Here is a 20,859-nt window from a genome sequence, read left to right as displayed (position 1 = left end):
GGTGGCTCTGTTCTTTGCTAGATCTGCTAAGTACCTTTTGCCTCTGGCTGCCCTAGAGGTGAGAGGAAGTAGCATCGTGACCACTTTCTTGTTTGGGGTATCTTAAAGTGGTCAAGCTTGCTATCACCCTTCCAGACATGGGGTTATATATAACTTGACTGAGTACGTTAGCAGAGGGAAGGGTAGTGGCTTTTGGAGAGGGATTAAATCAGGAGCTAGTCTGGATAATGACATGTCAGTGTAAGGTGACCAGGGCTGGCAAAGAAATGACTCGATGTGTTTCTTTAATTTTTTCTTTTTTTTTTGTTTTTAATTTTTTTTGTTGAGGGGGGAGGTAGGTAGGTGTATTTATTTATTTACTTTTTAATGGAAGTTCTGGGGATTGAACCCAGGACCTTGTGTATGCTAGGCATGTACTCTACCACTGAGCTGTACCCTCCCCCCTTCTAATGTGTTTCTGACTCTTTCAGAAGAACTAGGACTATCAGTCTTTCGCCTGTTATGTCAGGCACTCTCTTGGTTTAAGGAAGTGAGCATGTCTTTGTTTGTCTGGTTTTTTTTGTTTGTTTGTTTGTTTTTGGAAGTGAGCATGTCTTTAATAGACACTGCTTCTAAGAGTTCTTACATGTCTGGAAGAAGGCTCCTTTCTGAGCAGGTGATGACCTGGGGACTGTGTCCCTCACCCACCTACCCCATGGAGTCTGGGTGGCCCTGTTATTCCGGCTGTCTGCTGGTGAACTCTGCAGCTCCTGGGAAGAGAATGTGCCTCTTCCCATTCTGGGCGGCCCCTACAGATCGACCTCATTGATTTTAACAGGTGCATAGTTAGCCTGTAGTTTATGACCCACTCTACCCTTGGACATTTTGGTTGCCTCCACTTCGCTATTATAGATGAGGTTGAAGTGGACTTCTTACTCTGGGGTTCCTAAAACCTAGTGTCAAGCTTTTTGCCTTGAGGAAAAATAGTATTTGGGTCCTCCAAATCCAGCTGTATGACTGGTAGGAGCCATTTGTCAGCTTAACAGGATTCAGGGGTTTCCTCAAATACCATAACAGGCCCATCTGCATCCCATGAGTGGGCTAGTAAATGTTTTGCCTCAGGTGGGCTCTCTCAGCACCCTCCAGAGGAGGCTTCAACCTGCTTCCTAGAACCTCCTGTTCCAGAGCTGTCCTGGTGTCTTGGTTGTTGTCTTAATACCACCGTCATGTACTGGAGGGAGGGGTGAGAGACTGGGAGAATGAAGCCTTACAGTGAACCTTTTCTTCTAATGTAGACTTTGTTTGGGGGTATAAGGTCAGTGAAATTATTTAAGGGAAAGAGAAATTATTAAGGGTTCTGTGATCTGAATTTTCTGCCTGGCTTACAGAACAACCTACCTTAAAGATGGACGTTTCTCTCTGCCTCTCTTTTAAACCTGGAATGAAGATTGTTATTCTTGGAAGTGACTACAGGTTGAGTTTCTGTGGGGCAGTTAATCCAGCATTTAATCTGGTCTCCTCAGTGAAATGATACATGTAAAGCTTTTGGCACTGTATCTGGCACAGAGTGAGCACCGGATGAGTGAAAGATGCCAACTTAGAATTGTCCTCTTCTAGTGGAAGGCCGCCTCTGTCATCCAGCTTTTTGTTTGTTCCTCAGAGAATCACATTTTGGAAGATGTGAACAAATGCGTCATTGCTCTCCAGGAGAAAGACGTGGATGGGTTGGACCGCACAGCTGGTGCCATTCGAGGCCGGGCAGCCCGGGTCATTCACGTAGTCACCTCAGAGATGGACAACTATGAGCCGGGAGTCTACACAGAGAAGGTGCTGGAAGCCACCAAGCTGCTCTCCAACACAGGTGCGGGGACTCCCTCCTTTAACTGTGCTCCCCACACACAGGTGGTCTGGTGGCCAGGCCTTGTGGTTAGGAATTAGGACATCAGGACTCAGCATGGGTCTCACCAAAGTTCCTGGTGGTAGAGCAGATTTGTGAGAAGTTGGTCAGCCAAATTAAGGCCTCGCAGACACATTTCTTCCATGTGTGTCCCACGATTAATAATGGGAATAACTCTCAACTCACTATTTAAGGTGAACTTATGAATTTTATTTCCTATTTGTGAATAAACCCTGAATGAAGGGGAGGGGGTCCCATTCTTGCAAGGCTTCAAGTTAATCCCAGTTCAAATTCTCAACCATCTAAATCCTATGTTGCAGAATCTGGCCAGAGACAAAGGTGATTTGAGTCTTTGTAAAATACAACCTTTAATTTATTTCAACCATAAATCTTAGGGAGGTAGAAGCAGGGGCTCTTCATCATACACCTTGCCTCTCTGTCTGACGGAGGGATTTAGGGGGTGCTGGTGGAAGGATGATGTCTGCCGGGCCAGCAGCGTCTGCCATGCCTCTCTCCTCTGCAGTCATGCCACGTTTTACCGAGCAAGTGGAAGCAGCTGTGGAAGCCCTCAGTTCGGACCCCGCCCAGCCCATGGACGAGAACGAGTTTATCGATGCCTCACGCCTGGTGTACGATGGCATCCGGGACATCAGGAAAGCGGTGTTGATGATAAGGGTGAGTAACTGCATTTCAGATGTTTTAACAGCTTTCTTTCTTATCATTTGCTAGAGTTGGGCAATGCATCATTCTGGAACTCTGCAGATGCAGTGGCAGTATATTAAAACCATGAATTTAAAAGCTGTTAGAATGAGATATATTTAATTACATTGTCTAAAATGACTTTTAGTTGCAAGTTAGAGCCCAAACTTAGGCTGAGAAGGGGAGCTAGTATGAGTTGGCCTTGATGGTTTACTTCAGAGCAAACAATCACAACAAATATGAGGCTTCTGTGTAAGTTAGAGGGAAACTACAGAAAATAGTTGTCAGTTAATTTCCTTAACGCAGGTTGAAGCTGTTCTTTACATTCTCTCCTCAAGGGGTGGCCGGCAGGCAGGCTGCTCAAACCCCAGGGTGTTGACGGTGAGGGGACGTGATGCTCCCAGGTTCAGGGCCACGTGTTGCGCCCTCTCATCATAGCTGAATGGAAGCACCACCCACTCTGGGCCCCATTTGACCCATCCTCCCTGAGAGAGCAGCAGTTCTCACTGTCTGAGAGAAAGTCTAGGACCCTCTTTGGGTTGGTGTGAACAAAGGGGTTTTGAGAAACTGCCCCCTCCTCTGGGTGCTGGGCTGGGACTCAGAGCTGCCCTTCCTCTAGCAGTTGATCCCTCACGAGCTGTTCTGGCATGAGCATGTTGCTCTGGAAGCTGAGGCAGGGCCTGTGCATAGCTCTCCTGGGGTCTCTTGGACATCCCTCAACCCTAGGCCAGCCCTGCTCTGGCCACAGAGTGGGCAGTTGGAATGCAGTGCCTGCCTGCTGAGCAGATGGCTGCTTTGCTATGCTGACGATCTAGTTGGGTCAGGGGAGCTCCGTTTACATGTCTTCGTGGTTTGCTGGTAAAACCTCCCAAAGTAGGCAGGGGTTCTGTCCCACTTTTTACCCCCTCAGCTGGAAACAGAGGCCATTTCTAAGGCAGTTGCATCACGCTGGACCCATTTTGTATGCAGTGTAGAAACACCTGAGCAAGACAGCACTCCTCTCTCAGGTGAGGAGGAGAGAGAGCTGTTCACAGATTGTCTGGTTGGCTGCTGGCTGTGCCTGCGGGCCCAGGTCACCTGGATATGCTGTGGATGGGGGAGGGAGCTGGTGGAGCCTTTTGCTTTTCTTCATCCTTGCTGCTGTGCTCAAGAACAACCCATGCTTGGTGAGGCCTGGTCTGGTTGAACGCAAAGTTAAACCCAGCGGCCAGATCTCAGTGGTGTGAAGGGGAAACAGGAATGACAGAGGAGTCGTTGGGTGTCGGAGGTTAACTCCACTGGAGGTTTAAGTGCTTTGAAACTGTGCGTACTGCAGGATGCTTACACATTCCAGGGTCCTGTTCTGCGGAAGCAGGTAGGGTTGTAGGAAACAACATCCTGGGAGCAGGCGGGCAGCTTGGAGTTCTCTTTAAGTCTGTGACTCTGAGCAAGTTCCCCATCTCTCTGAGAATCATGATAGTGTTGACGGTTTTAATGGGATGAAATGGGCCTGGCATGTAGCTAGAGGGAAAGTACAACAGAGGCCTGGCAAGCTTGGTGACACAAAACCCGGAGTGTGGTCAGCCAGGAGGGCCCAGAGCAAGCGCAGAGCAGGTCTGTGGACAGCCAGGGTTTAACTCATCCCTTATTGTCCTGATTTGATTAAAAAATCATCCTTCCAGCCCCCAGGCCTCCTAGTTTCTTGATGTCTTGTCCTCCTCCAACCTCAGCCCCACTTGCGGAGGCTCACCTAGTCGTTGACATGACCAGTATCTGCGTCAGCCCAGTGTGAGGTTTCCCCCTTTGGTCGGCTCACTCCCTCTGGTACTGTGACTCCCTACTGTCCTTTGAGTCCACCAGGATTTTAAGTCAGTTGGGCTTCACCACTTGGAACCCTCACTCAGCCCCTTAGGTCCTTGCTTCATTCCTTTTCTAGCTTTGAGTCTGTCATTATCAGTCTTCCTTTGCCTCCTTTTACTTCCTCGTACTTGCTTTGCAAAATACAACCCTAGTGAACTCTCGTCTCCTGAGTATGGTGTAGAAAAGTGCCACTACTCTGACTGGGGTCACCGAGCCCAGGACCGTCGGGGGTGCCTGGTGCTGTGCAGTGTTGCCCTCGCGGCCCTTCCTGCTCCTCCGCCTCCACACCCCCATGTCCCATCTCTGCCTCCTTCCCGGTCTGGCCTTGGTGCCTGTTTCACTGCAGATAATGCTGCATCTGTGCCTGTGTCCTCTGCCCTCCTCCCCTCGTACATGTCCTCGTGCTCCTGGCTGAGCCCTTCCCCGGCACTGGGTCCCATTCCCTTTCTCCAGTGCCTTCTCCCAAGCACACAAACATGCTGTTACTTCTCCCATCATAAGAAAGTCTCCTGGCCCCCCCTAGTTCCTAGTCGCCTTGGCTGGTTTCTCCTCATCTTCTCAGCCAGGAGAAGACCATTGGTCTGCCCTGAGGCAGAGTTCTTCACCTCTTTTCTGACTATACCCATTCCCTTCATATGTAAAGACTTGAGAAAACCACCAAGAGGCTGACTCTCCTGAGTTCCACACTCGTCTAGCCCCCTTACCCACTCCCTCTCACTTACTGTCTAATAGGCAACTTGAGCTTATTACTCCCCAAAGGGAGGTCCTGATCTCTCCACTCAGTGTCCTCGTATCAGTGGATGGCAACTCTGTCTTCCACTTCCTCAGGCCCAAACCTTGGATTCATCTTTGATTCTGCTTTTTGTCTCATACCCTGTATCTAATCTACCAGCAAATCCTGTTGGATCTACCTTCATAATAAATAGACTCTGAACACTGTTCCCTCCCTGGTCTAGGCCATCAGGATCTCTCTCTTGGATTCATGCAGTTGCCTCTCAGCTGGCCTCCCCCTTCCCATCTCTAGGTGCCTGCCTCTCATCCACAGAGCACTCAGTGATCATTTTAAGCTTCAGTTAGATCATGCTATCCACTGCTCAACACTCTCTGAAGGCTGCCTGTGCCACTCAGTCCTTACACTCGCCCACAGGCCTTCTAGGAGCTACCTAAGCCTGTCACCTCTCTGATCTTATCTCTTCCTGCGCCCCAGCTTTGCTCCCAGGGCTCCAGCTGACCCTGTGACAGAAGGGCAGTGATCTGAGTCCCTCTTTGGTCTCCATGCTATTCATCCCATTCCCCAGGCAAGCTATCTCTGGGCCTTTGTATTGGTGACTCCCTCCTGCCAGAACACTCCTCCTCCTGGTACCCACTGTGCGCCCACTTTCCCTGCCTTCAAGTCTCTGATTTAATTTTACCCTCTCACGAGACCTTTCCTGACCACCATATACAATTTACAGTCCTCTACTGCTTTATTTATAGCATTGATCACATTGTAACGTGTCACGTAATTATGTTTTGTCATTTCACCCATTAGAACACGTGTGAGAGCAGGGGTTTTTGTCTGTCATTTTGTACCTCCAGGGCCCAGAAAAGTGCCTGGCACACAGATACTTAACAGATGCATGAATGAATAGGAGACACTTGGTTTTCCTGGCAAGAACAGTTCTTAGGTCTGTGATGGGCTATCGAGAAAGATGTGGAAGTGGAAATCCTACGAGGAGGCCTCCCTTCAATAAAACTCCTCCAGATTTAGCACTCACCCAGTGCTAAAGGTGGCTCTGACCCCAGATTAAAATGGCCAGTGGCAGTGAGGCTTTGCATTGACATGTGACTCAGTTGTGCCTTGTGTGACCCCCACTGTCCTCACCTCATTGAGAGACAGGCCCAACCTTTTACATGTACAAACCCAGTATAGTCTGGGCAGTTTCAGTTGCTTCCTCAAACGTCCTCTCATTTGGGCCTCACAGCAAGCCCTTGGGCTGGGCTTGGATTAAGTCCTGGTGCAGATGAGGGCCTCGCCTCACTGCCCTCCTGTCACAGGCCAGCCGGCTGGGCCAAGAGCCAGCCCCAGCTGTTCTGCCTGCTGCCCTGTTGCTGATAACTTCCAGAAGATGACATTATGTTTCAAGTCAGGAGCTAATCACGAGAGCCTTGAGGGTGTGCAAAGTAAGAATTTTATTTCATAAGTAAAGAAAAGAGGTAGGACCAGTAATCAGTCCCTTTGGTTATTTACTCAAACCTTGTCCTTTTATAAAAGTAAGTTCATAAAATACTCCTTAAATCAGCCTTTGGTACCCTGCGAGGGCCAGCATTAGTTAATTCATTTTTCTTTTTGTCACAAAGTGGGAAGGGTACATGAATCTGCCTAATGTTGTATGGAACACTTCTTTTTTAATACAGTACGTTTTCCATCCAGGACAGTTCTCACCTTTATCTTAAGATGCAGGTATTGGAGAAGTACAGAAAGGTCAGATGAAGAGTCTGGATTCACTGGTAGAAACTGAAGTCCTCAACCCCATGAGGGACCCCTAGGTCCTTGGGGAAGGGCTGGTGTTTGTTGAACGGGCTGCCTGTCACATCGGTGAGGCAGGGTCTCTGACAAAGCTTGAGAGGTTAACTATTCCCCACAACTGTTTGGAATATTGCAGAAAATTCTGGATGTCTGTACATCTGTGGGCCCAGAGGCTTGTGGCAGCTACAGGCCCAGGGGTGTGTTTGATTTGTGATTTCTGTCTTGGTGGCAGACCCCTGAGGAGCTGGATGACTCGGACTTTGAGACGGAAGACTTTGATGTCAGAAGCAGAACAAGCGTGCAGACAGAAGATGATCAGCTGATAGCTGGCCAGAGTGCCCGGGTAAGGACCGGCTGTAAGTTGTCCTGCAGACCTTCCTGTCCGTCTCTGGTCTTGGCTTTTTCATTTTCAGGATCTTACTATTGAGAACACTTTCTTCTCTAGTTTTCTCTGGCAATAGGATTGAGGATAACCTAAATTGTGGCACCTGCTAGTTGACTGTAGGTTCCTCCGAAATGTCTCCTTGGCTAGAAGCAGGGCAGAACCATGGGCCGCCTCAGCTGCGCCCTGGGGCTTTGGTTTATGAAGAGCCCTGAGTCAGGAAAGCCCTAGAAGCTAGTCAATGCAATGTTTGTTAAAAGGATAGTGAAACTCGAAAAAGATTGCTGTCTTTGCCTATCTCAGAGATACCATGGGCAAGAACTATTTAATTATTCATGGTCTTAAAAAAAAACCCAACAGTGGTACATTCAGGAAAATCAGAGCCATTGCATTCATTTGAATCATTAATCTTCAATCAGTTGCATTTATGTTTTTGGGAGGATGCCAAGAAATATTTCTAAGGAGTCTTTTTTCACCCCTTAGAAATCATTTTGAACAGCGAGTACACCCCTGCTTTAAGCTGCACTTGGTCCTGAGCACTTTGGAAAGCTGAGTGGAGAGGAGCCTAAGGCCCCAAGTCTGTGACTTGAGGTGGGCAACAGGCATCTGGGTGCTGCTGTGATGAGGTTTAAATGCCGTCTCACAAGCTAAAAGGTATACTCTGCAGCAGCTTCTCTTCTGCCTGACTGCCTTTAAAATATACTTCTAAAACTACTTATATGTTACCTGGAAAGGCTAGAGATGTAATGTGGCCATAGCAACAGGGCCTGCCCGGGACAGGGCTCTGCACATTAGCCTGTCCCTCCTCATCTCCCCAGGCCCTGAGGCCTCAGAGGATGAAACTTCTAAAGAATTAAGTTAAGCAGGTTCTGTCCCTGTGCAGGTGTGATCACAGAGCTTCTACAGTAGCCTTCTACTCAGTTTTTCTCCACACTAAAGCTGGTTCCGGTAAGTGGATCGGGAATACAAGCTGCCGAAAACTTCTGTGCAAAATGAGAAGAAACGGCCCTTCAGGCAAAATGAAACCTTATTAAAGCATTATCCTATGTATGTCATAGATTGCTTGGTGGAAAGATTCTTGGCTGATGCACCGTGAGAACTTCATACTCTTTTTATGTAAGAGCTTTCTGTGCTTCTGATTTCAGGCGATCATGGCTCAGCTTCCCCAGGAGCAAAAAGCAAAGATTGCGGAACAGGTAGCCAGCTTCCAGGAAGAAAAGAGCAAGCTGGATGCCGAAGTGTCCAAGTGGGACGACAGTGGTAATGACATCATCGTGCTGGCCAAGCAGATGTGCATGATCATGATGGAGATGACAGACTTCACCCGGTAAGCAGTGCCGGGGCCCCACTACCTGCACAGAGGGGAGGCCCTCCTCTCCACAGGTCACCTCACAGGCAGGACCTGTTGCTCTGTACACACTTCTTTTCTGTTCATCTCCATATACAAGGCTTCAATTACAGTGATCCATCTTCCCTTTTTTCAGAGGTAAAGGACCACTCAAAAACACATCAGATGTGATCAGTGCTGCCAAGAAAATTGCTGAGGCAGGATCCAGGATGGATAAGCTTGGCCGCACCATTGCAGACCATGTAAGTGGCAGACTTGCCTTGTGGCCCTCAGAGTTCATCCTGGGACTCAGGCAGCTCAGTGGCAACAACAGTATTTTTCATGAGACACAGTGCGTTTTCCATCTCAAAGACTGTTCTTAATTCACCAACCTGCTTGATTAATACCAGCGTAGATTTTTAAGGCTTCCTGAATTCTTGTTTCTTATTTTGACAAGTTTTATAAGGCAGGTCCCGTTTGCATTAAAGAATATCTCTGGAGGAGATGTGTATGTCCTGAAATCTTTCCTTGGTTGACAGCTAAAGCTAGTCTGTTTATTATCTCTCAGCTCTCTTTAGGACTTCACCTCCGGGCAGGAGCTAATTCTGCAGGGCTTAAAAATTCACTGAAACCAGGTGTATTAGAGCCTTTCCTTGTAGATTTATATCATGTAAGAATCAGGAGCCTCTTTGACTAGTGCTTTGGAAGGTTAACATACCCAACTGGGGACAGACTTCTGTAACCTCAACCACCCAGACCTCATCCCTTTATTCTGTGTATTAGTATGTCCCCCCAAAATGGTTCCTACCTCCTGGAAAGTTTACAATAACATTTCCTTCTGATATTCCAAGACATCAGAGATGCCATTTCCCAGCTGTAGTTACAACCCTTCCCACTCCTTTCCCTGAAGTATCCAGATGCTCAGGGCTGCAGGATGAGTGACACTGGTTCCTCATCTGTGTAAGTTTCACCTGTGAAGAGAGTTGTCAGTGCAAACTCTAGCCAATGATTCATTCAGAAGTCATCCTGTACTCCCCTCTTTCTGATCCTGAGCCCTGGCCACACATATCTAGACACCATCTGGTCATTTCTTCCCTGCAACCACCAGCTGAGTCCTGACGTGCAGGGCCCATGTCTGCACTGCCCTGGCCTCTCCTCTCCCCACATTCCATCCTCAACACAGTGGCCAACGTGGTTCTGTATGATTGGCTTAAAATGCAAACGTCTGTGGCTCTGCTGTGCTTCATTAGCTTCTTAGAATAAAATTCTAAATCTCCAGCATGGTCTGCTGGCTTGTTATACCGCCCTCTCACTCACTGCATCCCAACCTCATAGGAGGTGCTGTAAACACTTGATAGGTGTTCTGTTTCCTTTTCTGGGTAAAGTCCAAAAAAGACTGGTCAGGACCTCACAGCCCCCAAGTGCTCTTCTTGCTTTGGCTCACTTGTTCTCCATCTTTGCCTGAAAGGGCTCTCCTTTCATCAGGTGTTTACCAGGTGCATCATAACTGAGCAGATAAAGCCCCCCTGAGCAGAAGAGCTATTTGGATGGTTATCACCTAGCTCACAGCACTCTGACTTTTCTCCAGAACCAGACTCTAACTTGCTGAGGCTTTTTCTTACTTTCACGGGCAGGGCCTGCAGCAGAGCTAGGGCTCCGACTGTCTCAGGTAATTGGGTAACTGCTCTCTCTTGCCCTTTGCTGCTGGTGGCACACTGAGCCTTTGAGAAATAGCCTTGGGGGTGGGGTGTATTTGGGCTGAGCTTAGAGTGCTTGGTATTAAATCCTCTCTCCCATCAGTGCCCAGACTCGGCCTGCAAGCAGGACCTGCTGGCCTACCTGCAGCGCATCGCCCTGTACTGCCACCAGCTCAACATCTGTAGCAAAGTCAAGGCTGAGGTGCAGAATCTTGGTGGGGAGCTGGTCGTCTCTGGGGTAAGTTTCATCTGTGAAGAGAGTTAGCCAGTGTGAAGGTGTTGGGGAGGGTGCTAGGGAAACCCGCAAGTTTCTTTGAGTCCTGAGAGGCCAAGGGCTACATCTTGGCTGCTGAATTTCTTAGCATAGTTGGTGAAAGCTGGGACCCCTTATTGTGGGGAGAGGGGAGAGGTCATTTTCCTCCTGCCCGAGCTGGAACCATAAGTATCTGTGTACCTGTGTTGTCCTTTCGATCGATATTGAGCACAAGTGTCATGAATCAAAGCAACCTCTACCAGAATGTATCAGAGAATAATATATTTGTTGTTGGCATCATCACTTTGTTCTCCCCCTTTCAAGCTCATCACTTACCCAAATTTCTCATTTTCATTTCCTTCATCGTAAGAATCTACATTAATCACTTCCAAACCCAGACAAGGTTTTAGGTCATATTTTGCTCCTGCCCTCTGAGAGTGGAGACCATGGCTTTTGTTACTTTGGGGAGCGACCTTCAAAACATAAAAACCAAATAATCTACATGGTAACTGAAATAGGTTACACACGTCCTTCCTAGGAAATAGCAGGTTTCCACTAAGTTAACCTAGGATAACTGTGCGTTCTAAGTTAGAGCAAAAAATATGACACAAAATTATAATTAAAAGGAAACTAATCTAGAAAAAACTGGTAAGAAAGGTGGTAAAGTTGGTTGTGCTTTGGTCAATTAAAGTGGCTGCTTTTAGGCAGTTCTTGCATTGGCTGAGGTCAGGGGCTAGGAAATTTCAATTTGGTCAGAAGTACATGGGGAGCTTTCAGAGCTTGAGTCACTTTCCAATCAGACTAAGCCAGAATGCTGAGGCATCTGTTTGGCAGTGGTTGAAAACCACTGACTTAGCAGATCTCTGTGAGTTGTAGACAGACCAGCTGTACTAGGGAGCCCTGGCACCCCCCTGGTGGGGGCAGGATGGTTATGATGTTGTTTCTGAGGGAAACAACATCACAACCAGCTGCTTGTGACCAGAGCAGCTAAGCTGATAAATGAAAACTACAGTGCCTACTTCAGGGGTCCACTGTACTTACCTGGGAGGGGAGGGGAGGGGAGGGGCGGGGAGAGGCTCTGTCCTGTCCTGTCCAGGATGGCTGACTTAATGCTGCCTCTGTCTGTTCACGGGGTTTGATTTTTCCCCAATTTGTTTGAGTGAACAAAAACTTGTTGGGGGTGGGGGTAAGTAAGGTAACAGTAGCTTTCTTACTTTTTTTTTCCCCCGTTTCTTCTGAGTAATGAATTAAGCTATATAATATGAGATCTCCTGCTCACTGGAACCCACATTTCACTCAACAAACAGCTGCTGGACACTTTCTCCGTGAAAGAACTTGCACCAGGCACGGGGGACAATACCCTGTCTCCTGCCCTGGTGCAGCCTGAAGTCTGGTGTTGTGGCCTAGATTCTGGAGCTGAAATGCCTGGGTTCAAATCCCAGTTTTACCACTAACCAGCCCAGTTTTACCACTAACCAGCTGTGTGGCCTCTCTGGGTTTCAGTGTCCTCATCGGTAAAATGGAGATCATCGTTGTACTTCTCTCACAGAGATATTGTGACTTTTTTTTTTTTTTTTCGGTGGAGGTACTGGGGATTGAACCCAGGACCTTGTGCATGCTAAGCATACTCTTTACCACTGAGCTATACCCTCCCTTCTTCAAAAGATCTGAAACAGCCATTTTCAGAGTATTTGGGTAAGAGCAGCCAGCCGTTGGGACAGTTAATCAGGAATGGGGCTGCGGCCCTGGCCTGGCCAGGAGGGATGGGGACTCCACTGTCAGTCCACACTAGACCCAGGCCCATGGGTGCACATGGGGCTGGAGGTCAGGCCTCTGCTACTCACCGCCCCATCTGTACCTCTTAGGTGGACAGCGCCATGTCCCTGATCCAGGCTGCCAAGAACTTGATGAACGCTGTGGTGCAGACAGTGAAGGCATCCTATGTGGCCTCCACCAAGTATCAGAAGTCTCAGGGTATGGCTTCTCTCAACCTCCCTGCTGTGTCTTGGAAGATGAAGGCACCTGAGAAAAAGCCCTTGGTGAAGAGAGAGAAACAGGATGAGACACAGACCAAGATTAAACGGGCATCTCAGAAGAAGCACGTGAACCCTGTGCAGGCCCTCAGTGAGTTCAAAGCCATGGACAGTATTTAAGGCTGCCCCCTCATCCCTCTAATGATCAGTCACTGTTCTTCACTCACATGTATTTGCTAAATAGAACACTGATGTTAGATTCCATAGGGAAATGGCAGATTTCAAACCTGGCTAATTTTACAAGGACATACATGTGTTTAAGTTGGTCAGAAATACTTTTAGAATTCAGGAGCATATATCTAGCTATATTTTTTATAAGCTTAAATAAAAACTCTATAACCAAAGAGACTCCACATTAACTTTTTAGTAACACTGTTGACCAAGTTGTGATGCCCGTCCTTAGTGGTGGCATTAGGGCTTTGAGAGAAGGGGGGGGTCTGACTCCACCTTGGTTCAGGGAGGGGGCTTCTACCAGCCCCAGGTTCCAGCAGTTTGGCTGGTATTAAATGACCAAAGACAGACAACCCAGAGTAAGCAGCCCGAGTGTCACAGGAGGCTGGCCCTGGAGAAGGAAACAGTCCCAGAAAGGCCTTCAGAGGGGCAAACCACATGAAACTCAGTAAAACATAATGTGTCATGAAGAAAACTATGATTCTCTATAACATGAAATGAGAATTTTAATGCATGGTTACCATTACTAACATACCGTGCTGCAGGACATTAATAAAGTTGCTTTTTTCAGGCCACAATGCTGTGATGCTGTAATCAGAACATGCCTTTCTCCCTCTCTTCAGCTTCAAATGCAAATTCATCACTGGGCTCACTTGTAGTAACTGCAGTGTCTCCTGCCTTGGGCTTGCAACAGAAACCTGACAAAACAGTGTTTGCTTAGGCGGTAATTTAGACTTTACCTTATTTGTGATTACTATAGCGATTACTATAGCTACAAGGTATAATTTTACTATCTTATTTAAACTTTATGAATTTGAATGTTTCCTACACTAACTTTTCCCAATAAAGTCCACTATGAAACCAAGTCTGAGGGACCGAAATCATTTTCTTTGCCTTCCAGCAGAGTTGAATTTCACATTAAATGAGTCTCCTGGATTCGCCCATAGCATGTGCAGTGCTCTGGGCCCTCCCGCTGTCCCTCTCCCCCTGGTGCTGCACAGCCTTGCAGCTTCTGGATGTGCAGTGCTCTGGGCCCTCCCGCTGTCCCTCTCCCCCTGGTGCTGCACAGCCTTGCAGCTTCTGGACCAGCCCAGCAGGGAGGGCCATGCCCACCATGGGAATTCTCGTGTCCTTACCTCAAGGTGCGGGTCAGAACTTCGGGGGCATCCTTGACATCTTTGGATGTCACACCCCCATCCTCTTGCACCTGTATCATGATAATGACTGGCTTAACAAAAACAAACTTTAACCCCATGTCCCTTCCTAGCAGACATCCTCACCTGAAGCAGAACTCCCTAAAGAGACATGTGTAGCCCTGGTCTCTTCTTCCTTCGCTGTCATTCCATCACCGCCTGGCCCAACCATTCTACTGCCGTCCTCCACACCATCAGACAGACAGGTTCTTTCATCGTCTCCCTCCTATTATCCTCGCCGTGTTAGTGATCCAAATGATCATGCCCTCCCTTCTGAAACCCTCTCACTTGTCCTCATTCTGGTTTTGTCTTCCTTTTTAGGTACCCCTCCCCTACCTCTTCCAGGTTGTTCAAAGAGTCCCTGGGCCTCTTCTCTTGTTCTGCTCACTCTTCTGAGCTCAACCAGACTCCTGCTTTAAATACCATCCAAATGCCGACTTCTCCTGGAACTGGACTTTCCTGTCTGCCTCAAACTCTCCACTTGGATGTCTTAATATCTCAAACTGGACCTGTCCAAATTCTTAAAAATGTATGCTGGGTCCAACTACACCCACTCTGTTGGCCATCACCTGGTCTAAGCCCTCATCATTGTATTCGTTTCTATTACTATGTAACAAACTTGCCCTAAAACTTAGCAGCTAAGACAACAAAAGTCACCCTCACCGTTTCTGAAGGTCAAGAATCTAGTAGCGGTTCTGACTGGGGTGGGGGGGTTGTCTCTGGAGGGGCTGCAGTCTGACAGCTTGATGAGCTGGCAGATCTGCTTCCAGGCTCCTTCGCATGGCTGTTGGCAGAAGGCCTGGGTGCATGCCACATGGGCCTTCTCGTTGAGCAGCTCACAACATGGCAGGCAGCTGGCTTCCCCAGAGTGAATGATCCAAGAGAACGGCAGCCAGAAAGCAGCCACAGTGTTTTTTAAAACCTGATCTCAAAAGTGGTACGCCATCCCTCCTGCAGTACTCTGTTGGTGACATAGACCACCCCTGGTCCACCGTGGGAGGGGACAACACCTGGGGGCACATGCCAGGAAGTGGCTCCCATGATCATCTGTATGTGGACCATTGCAGTAACCTCCCTCCTCCCCGGAAGGTTTCCCTGATTGTCCTGTTCCCCAAGGCATCCACAGTAATCCCTTATATAAGACAAGTCAAAGCATGTCATTCTTTTAGCGTAAACCTTCCATGTGGCTTCCATGTTCCTCAGTACAAGCCAAAGCCCTAAATGATGGGTATGGCCTCTTGCCATCTCTGACTTTTCCTCTCACTGTCCTTTGTCATTCACCCTTTGCATGTGTGGTTCCACTTTACCCACAGATACACCTGTGCCTTCTCAGAATCTCTTTCAGGTGTCTTGTCAAAAGTCCCCTCATCAGAAAGACCTGATAAATCTTTACTCTGCCCTCATTGCTCATAGTGTTGAACTAATTACACATCCGTTTGTTTCACTGTAACCATCACAAGGACAGGAAGCCTTATTTTCTTATTACTGGCTCTTCAATGCCAAGGACACAAGTGAATGGCTACCCTCAGGACCCCTCGTGGGGCCGGCGCTCAGGCAGGCGCTGGCCTTCCTTTCCTCAGTCCCTCCTCTTGGCTGACTCACAGGATCCAAGCTGACTCTTGGAACATTCACGTGCCTTTTGTTGCCATCAGTTTGTCACACTCCAAAATTGTCTTTCAAGCTTCAGATCCACTTCTGCTTCACCTGATCTGCTAACATCCTACAGCCCTGCACCCCAGCACCAGTTTCCCATCCAGTCTACCTCCCCACTCAACCCTTCTGCTTCTCTTAAAGAGACCAAGCCTTACCCTCATCTGGATTCCCTCCTCCCTCAGCCCTAGGCATCCATTATCCATTCTCCATCTAGTGACAAAAGCAGCTCCCCAAAACATCTAGAGTGCAGCCTCTGCTTAACACTGACCTGCGCCTGCCTCTGCAGTGTCTGGTACTGTGACCCTGCCCTGTGCACCCACACTGCCCCCTGGAGGCAATTCCTGGGACGCCCCCATGCTCTCCCCATGAGCCCATCTCTTGAATGTCCCCTGGTCATCACCTTTGCCATCCCAACCTTAATACCATTATGTACTTAAAAAGGCTAACGTATGTTGTGTTGCCTCCTCCTAAGCAGTATTTATAAAATCTTATTTGATGTGCTACATTTTTTCTAATACACATTAAAATAACAATGTTAGTAAATATTTGTTAACTTACCACCTAAAATCATCCCTCACACCACAATGGGAAACAATGGCCCACAGTCGTGCCTGCTTACCAGGCCTCAGCTCTGCCCTCTCGGCCATGGCATGTTGTGTCACAGCGTCTGCTCCAGGGACTGTCCTGCATTCCTTTGGGAAACAGTTAACGTTGATCTTGGTCACCCCATCACCCAGCAAAGGGCCCTGCGCATGCTTGAGAAACAGTTGTTAAACCACTCAAATGATTCAGTGCTTTAAACCAATCTATCAGAATATACTGTTAACAGAAAGCAGGCTGCTGCCTGGGATCCTCCTCCGTCCTCAGAGACCATGATCTAAAGAAGTGTGGCCTGGGTTCAGTGTAAGGGAGACTCAACCGCACCGTGTCCTTGGGGAGCATTCGCTCCTGCCCCTTGGCCCCACTAAGGGGACTGTCTTCCCTCGTATCTTGAGGCTTCTTGCTTCTCAGCCAGAGCAGCTGTGACCCTCTGTCACCTCCCTCAGTGACACATCCTGGCCAGTACCTCCCCGAGGGTGCCTCACCAGCCTGGCATTCTAGGCCTGGCCGCCCCTCACACCCACTCTGACCACGACCTGCACACAGGGTGGGCAGGGCCCAGCTCTCCTTGCTGACAGCAGCTGCCCTCCCCCTGCCCTGCTAACCACCCCCACAGAACCTCCCATAGCTCCTGGGCAGACATTTCAAAGGCCCCACCTCACCTCTCAGCCTTAATCCTCACAGCTTCCCCTCTCTCCACCCACCCCACTGAAGGAAGAGAGAAGCTGCCACATGCTAGGCACACCCAGAGCCCATGTCAGGCCTTTACCCACATCCCCCCTTCACCATTTCATCTTTACAATCTGTGAGGCGTCGGTCCTGTTACTGCCCCTCAAACTTTACAGCTGAGGAAACTGACTCAGAGGTGGAGCCCCTCACCCAAGTCCTACAGCTGACAAGCCTCTCAGCCTCAAGATCCAGTCCCTAGAGAGCCCCCAGGTTCTGACCATCCCTGTGGAGCTGCAGAGGGAAGCACAGGGGCCTATGCCCCGAGCCTTCCTCCCAGGAGGCTGAGGAAGCAGGCAGATGAGAACTCCCTCCTGCTCCTCTGCATCCCTGCACAGGACCTCAGGACTCTGCCTGTCAGGATGCGGGAATTCTCCAGGCTTCAGTTAAGGCCATCCCTGGACTTCTCACTGGATCCTTACCCACTAAGGACTTTGCCCCTTAATTCTCCCCTGTTTCCTGCCTCTCCAAGTTTTCCTTCCCCCTGGATCTTTCTTAACAGCAAGCAAAACACATTCTGGTAGCTCCCAGAGTTAAAAGAGAAAGCAAGCTTTTTCTGAGTCCCTGTCTCCCCTCCCCTTACACAGAACTTCTCAGGTGAGTGTTCAGACTCGTCTCCACTGCCCGCCTCCAATCTCCCCTCTCTGTCCAGCCCTCCTCTCAGTAGCGCATGATGCTGGTGGCCACTCTTTCCCTGGCACACCTCTAAATTTCCACCCACCTCCCTTCACTGAATCCCAGCCCTCTTCTCCTTTACCAGCTCTTTCTCTTGACCTGTCATGCTGAGGTACGTGGTCCAGGCCTCCAACCTTGGTCCTCTTCTCTAACGTTAATTCCAGACCAGTGGTTTGCTGGTTAATGTGCAACAACCAGCCTTTCAGGGTGGGGTTGGGATGGGTTGCATATATACCCATACCTTCATTTGTCATACATTTTACTCCTATAAAGGAAATGTAGCATACAGTTTACCAGTGACAAAATATGCAATATCCTTTAAATTCCACATGGCCTACTGATTCTCACCAAAGGCTTTCACTAACTTTTGCTGAAATCTTGCAACCGCAGCATAGCCAACCTATGGCTGCAATTGAGAAACGAGTCTAGTTCTGATGTGAATGTTGGTTTACCTTAAGGAGTAAAAAAGTAAAACAACAAAAATATATGTGGGAATTTCACTTGTTTGTCAGTGAGTACTTCCTTGCAGGATTATAGTTGTCAAATACACTAAGACAATTTCCTCAATTTCCTGTGCAATCTATAGATGACACACACTAAGTTTAACATTAACCTTTTCTTACTTTCTTATGCCTACACAATTCACAGAACAATTAAGCCTTAACTTGTAGCATTTCCCAATTTCCATGGTGTTAATACTCCCACCGCATCAGATTTCCAGCCACAAGTGATGTCCTGAAGGTGGAGGTGGGAAGGGATGCACATGGGTGCACAGTTACTGTTTCCACCACCAGAAACACCAATGTAAGTCATCTCAGGAGCACAAGCAACAGTCAAATGTTAGGAAAGGATATGTTTTGAGTATTTACTACCTTGAAAATTTTTAGCTGTAAATTTATCAGAGTAAAATTCACTTTTTGGTGCACAATTCTGAGTTTTAACACATGCGAAGAGTCGTGTAACCACAATCAAGACACAGAACAGTTCCAACACCGTCCCCAAGATTCCACTGTGCTACCCCAGTGTCGTGGAAACATCCCGTAAATCCTGGCAAAGCCCTTTCTCTACAGTTCTACCTTTTGAAGAATGTCCTGTAAATGGAGAACAATTTGTAGCCTTTTCAATCCAGCTTCTTTCACTCAGAAAACGCATCTGAGATGTGTGTGTCTGCCATGCACACAGCAGGCCATTCCTTCCCACCGTGGGCAGAAGCAGTGCAGGGATGACCATGCTGGTCCATCCACCCCCAGGGAAGGAAGGCACATTTGAACTCTTCCTAGTTTCTTTTTTTCCTTTACAAGTAAAACTGATGTAAGTATTTCAGTACAAGTTTTTGTGTAAACAAAGATTTTCATTTATCTTGGGTAAATGCCTAGGGGTGAGACTGGAATACTGCACGATTAGTATATGTTGAACTTTATTAGAAACCACCAACCTGTTTCCCACAGCGGCTGCATCATCTGCATTCCCACAGTGAATGAGCATTCCAGTTGCTCTGAATCCTCACCCGCACGGGGTATTGTCAGGTTGGTTGTTCAGGTTTTCCTTTTTTTAGCCACTTTAACAGGTGTCTAGACATGCCTTGCTGTGGTTTTAATTTGCATTTCCCTAACTAATGAGGTTGAGCATCTTTTCACTTACCTGTCATTTGTACATCTTTGCTGAAATGTCTTTTCAAATTCTTCGTCTTTTTTTTGCCTTTTTCTTAATTGGGCTGACTGTTTTCTTGTTGATGAGTTTTGAGGATTCCTTATATATTCTGGATACAAGTCCTTTGTCCCATATGTAATTTGCAAGTATTTTCTCCTTGTTTGTGGCTTGTCTTTGTCTTTCACAGAACAAGTTTTTAACTATGATGTAATTCAACTTATCAATTTTTAACTTTATGAATTGTGCTTTTGGTGTTAGAACTAAGAACTCTACCCAACAAAAGGTCACAAATATTTCTCTTCTATTTTCTTCTAAAAGTTGTTATAATTTTCCATTTAGGTCTATATTTGGTTTTGAGTTAAATTTGTACAAGATGACAGATAGGGGTCAAGGTTCATTTTTTAAACACGGCTGTCCATTGCTGCTGCATCGTTTCTTGAGGATGATTCTTTCTCCACTGAAATGTCTCTGCACTTTTGTCAACTCAATGGACTACATTTGTGTGGGTATATATCTGAACTCTCTGTTGTGATTTATTCATCTGTGTGTCTATTTTTTTGACCAATGCCACACCATCTTGATTACTATAGCTTTGTAGTAAGCCTTAAATCAGCTAGTCTGAGTAAGTCCTCCAAATTTATTCCTCTTCTTTAAAGTTGTTTTAGCTATTCCAATTCCTTTGCATTTCCATATAAATATTCAAATCACACTCTTGATATCTAAAAAATTCCTGCTGAGATTGCAATAAGTCAGTTTTGGGTGGACTGATATCTTAATACTGAGTCTTCTAACCTATGAACTCAGTATGTCTATTTAGATGTTTTATAGTTTTCAGCATAAAAATCCTGCACATTATTCTGTTAGATTTATACATATTTCATTTGTTTCAATGCTACTGTCAATCATACTGTTTTTTAAATTTCATTTCCAATTGTATATAGAAATACAGTTGATTTTTGTATGTTGACCAATGAATTTGCTAAACTTACTGGTAGTCTAGGAGGGTTTTTTTTCTGGTACATTCCATGGGATTTTCTACATTGACAATCATGTTATCTGTCACTAGAGACAGTTTTATTTCTTCTTTTTCAATCTGTATGTCTTTTATTTCATTTTCTTGCCTGACTGCAATGTCCAGGACTCTTGATAACACTGAAAATAAGATGTGAGAGGGGACATTCTTGCCTTGTTCCCAGTCTTAGAAAGAAAGATGTCAGTCTTTGATCATTAAGTTTGAGGTCTATTGTAGGTGTTCATGTGGATTCCCTTCAGGTTAAGGAAGTTCCCTTCTATTCCTAATTCACGGAAAGTTTTTATCAAGAATGGATACTGAATTTTGTCAAATTTTTTTCTGCATCTATTGGGATGACCATGTGGCTTTTTCCTCTTTAGTCTGTTTACATGGTGATCTGCGTTGAACTCGTCTTGCTTCCCCAGAATAAATGTATTCTTTTATATATTGCTACATTTGATTTGTGAATATTCTGTTGAGGAGTTCTGCCCTGAGGATTCTGGTAGGGACCTTAGAAAAATCTAAAGTTCTTACCACTACCTCCAAGATACTCCTCTCCAATAC

At 47.0% G+C, this 20,859-nt stretch overlaps 1 protein-coding gene across 4 annotated transcripts in view; it reads left to right on the top strand.

Annotated features, from left to right (window-relative positions):
* Positions 1-13,651, top strand: part of CTNNA1 (catenin alpha 1) — a 276,028-nt gene extending 262,377 nt beyond the window's left edge. For all 4 annotated transcript variants that reach the window (XM_072956860.1, XM_072956852.1, XM_072956855.1 and 1 more), the window contains 7 exons: positions 1,640-1,840; positions 2,400-2,551; positions 7,156-7,266; positions 8,451-8,632; positions 8,790-8,895; positions 10,433-10,567; positions 12,448-13,651. In XM_072956860.1, coding sequence (XP_072812961.1) covers positions 1,640-1,840; positions 2,400-2,551; positions 7,156-7,266; positions 8,451-8,632; positions 8,790-8,895; positions 10,433-10,567; positions 12,448-12,735 — 1,175 coding nt within the window. In that variant the 3' untranslated portion in view covers positions 12,736-13,651. The remainder of the gene's footprint in view (positions 1-1,639; positions 1,841-2,399; positions 2,552-7,155; positions 7,267-8,450; positions 8,633-8,789; positions 8,896-10,432; positions 10,568-12,447) is intronic.
* The last annotated feature ends 7,208 nt before the right edge of the window (positions 13,652-20,859 follow it).

The sequence above is a fragment of the Vicugna pacos genome, chromosome 3, assembly GCF_048564905.1.
Source record: "Vicugna pacos chromosome 3, VicPac4, whole genome shotgun sequence".
Lineage (NCBI taxonomy): Eukaryota > Metazoa > Chordata > Mammalia > Artiodactyla > Camelidae > Vicugna > Vicugna pacos.
This window is presented reverse-complemented; position numbering and strand designations above follow the sequence as displayed.